Below are 2,419 nucleotides of genomic sequence, written 5' to 3' on the forward strand. Positions count from 1 at the left end.
ATACTTAAAGTTAACCTTTTTACTAAAAAGAAATTTTATATTTATTAGATATTTATTTTGTATTTTCCTACATATAACACTTTTCATATATTAATATCAATGATATCATGTTTAAGCATGTAAAATTTATAAACAACAAACAATATGTTATAATAAGTGATCAGATAAATAAACAAGAGATAAATAAACAACCCTAAACTTTCAAGCGTACCAAACAAAATTCATAATGGCTAAGCCATTGGCCTCAATAAAACTCACTTTCAAAATATACCCCTTATTAGTTCCAAAATAAAACTTTAAAAATACATACCATTTACATCTAAAAAACAAAATCAAATCACATTGTTTATCAATTAGTATACACAAAACAATAGAAGCTACATAATTAACTTGAGTACACACACCAATGTTTTTATAACAAGAATACGTTTTCATTCAAAATATACATATATATATATATATATATATATATATATATATATATATATACATATATATATATGTATACATATATATATGTATATGTATATATATGTATATATATATATATATGTATATATATATATATATGTATATATATATATATATATATGTATTACTCCTCAAAGTATAGAGCTAACAAAACCATAATATAATTCAACACACTCCTAAAATATGATGCCAAATGAGGGCTCGATGAACCTTCAGAAATTGCAGAATGATCGTGGCAAACACACTAAACAGTTCGAAATCGTTCAATCTTAATACACAAAATAACATTTTTACGAAAGCTTGGGAGTAGATCCAAAGCCAGCGAAACCCTAAGGCTATAGCGGACAATCATGCAACCAGAGGACTAATGCAAGCCTAAACAAAGGCGATAAAAACACAGTAATGGTGGTGTTGAGAAACACCTGGTAATAAGAGAGAATTTTAGCCGCCAAAGCCATAAAGGGTGCGACCTTGGCGCTTGAGAGCATAGACAACATCCATGGCTGTAACAGTCTTGCGGCGGGCGTGCTCGGTATAAGTCACGGCATCTCTGATCACGTTCTCCAGGAAGATCTTGAGCACACCCCTAGTTTCTTCATAGATGAGGCCGCTGATGCGCTTCACGCCACCTCTACGAGCGAGTCTCCGGATGGCAGGCTTGGTGATGCCTTGGATATTGTCGCGCAGGACCTTGCGGTGCCGCTTGGCGCCGCCCTTACCCAGCCCCTTTCCGCCCTTACCTCTCCCAGACATGGCTACACAGAGGAAGCTGAGACGCAGAGCTACAACAATTACAGAAATGAGTCGATTCGCTGCCCTCAAGTGGCCCCGTCGCCTTTTTATATCCCCCGCTTGAAGACTCCATAACCGTCCGATGGCATCCAACGGTCGTCCGTTCCCGCTCTTGTTTCTTTTCAAAAAGAAACACACCATATTACTCACCGTCCGATTCTCCCCAGATCGACGGATCTGCAACATTTCCCCACGGATCGATCCTGACTACTCCTAATAACAAGCTCCTGCCATGCATTTCGAGCCACAATCGAATCTCACCTCGGATGGGCACTCTACAAATATCAAAACTGCTCTACTACCTTAGCCTTAAATACCTCAAACCACCATTGAATCTCACCTTTGACGGGCACTCTGCTTGTAATCATTAAAACTACTCATCAAAACCACACTACATCTAGCAAAAAAAAAGCCATTGGCCTTCAGCCCTCCAATAAATTTTCTTGAATTTGCATTATTACTAGCATCAGTAGAATGTGTATGATGAGAAGAATGGGAGGGAGGGTGAGCTTGAGCTCCTTGCAAGCAAATATTTTCACACACACATAAAAGAGTGTCTAGACAAGCACACAAGAGCCTGAGATGAATGGTTGAATTTCCTCCTTTATTCTTACTTATGTGAACCTGACTATATGAGCCGGTGCTATAACTATGCCATAACTCTAGTAAACTAAAGTGGTTGTCACATAGCCTATAAACCACTAGGGACATATCAACCATAATCTTTCCAACCATGCTAGTGGCATAAGTGAAGAGCCGGTATCCAAGTGGGTCATCCATATCCACACTAGTTGAGCTTGATATCTCAACAATACCCCTCGAGCTCAACTCCATACCCTGCACTCCAAGATTCTTAACCTGCAAAACTTCTTTGTTTGGAAGATGTCACCCACCTCATCCTTTGTGCTGGCATAGACTAAACCCATATCACATGATCCTTTTTGCTAGTATAAAGTAAACCCATATCACTTTATAGAACCCATGCTCCTCTGGTTTCTCATATGGAAGATATGAACATCCAACTTCACATTCATGTTTTGATCTGTTTATTGGACCTATTCCACTTGCTTGAGATTCAGCCCATTATGTTTCCTGAAATTCTTTGATCTTCATTGTTTGAAATCAAATCTTCTAGATGAATTCTACTAAAACAGGG

General features: G+C 37.9%; 1 protein-coding gene across 1 annotated transcript; it reads right to left on the reverse strand.

Annotated features, from left to right (window-relative positions):
* Positions 1-698: 698 nt before the first annotated feature.
* Positions 699-1,293, reverse strand: LOC147641890 (histone H4). The gene has a single exon (XM_086800724.1). The coding sequence runs from the start codon at positions 1,222-1,224 to the stop codon at positions 913-915; it is 312 nt and encodes a 103-aa protein (XP_086656850.1). The 5' UTR covers positions 1,225-1,293; the 3' UTR covers positions 699-912.
* Between the last annotated feature and the right edge of the window lie 1,126 nt (positions 1,294-2,419).

The sequence above is a fragment of the Cibotium barometz genome, chromosome 1, assembly GCF_041138505.1.
Source record: "Cibotium barometz isolate CiBa-2024 chromosome 1, ASM4113850v1, whole genome shotgun sequence".
Lineage (NCBI taxonomy): Eukaryota > Viridiplantae > Streptophyta > Polypodiopsida > Cyatheales > Cibotiaceae > Cibotium > Cibotium barometz.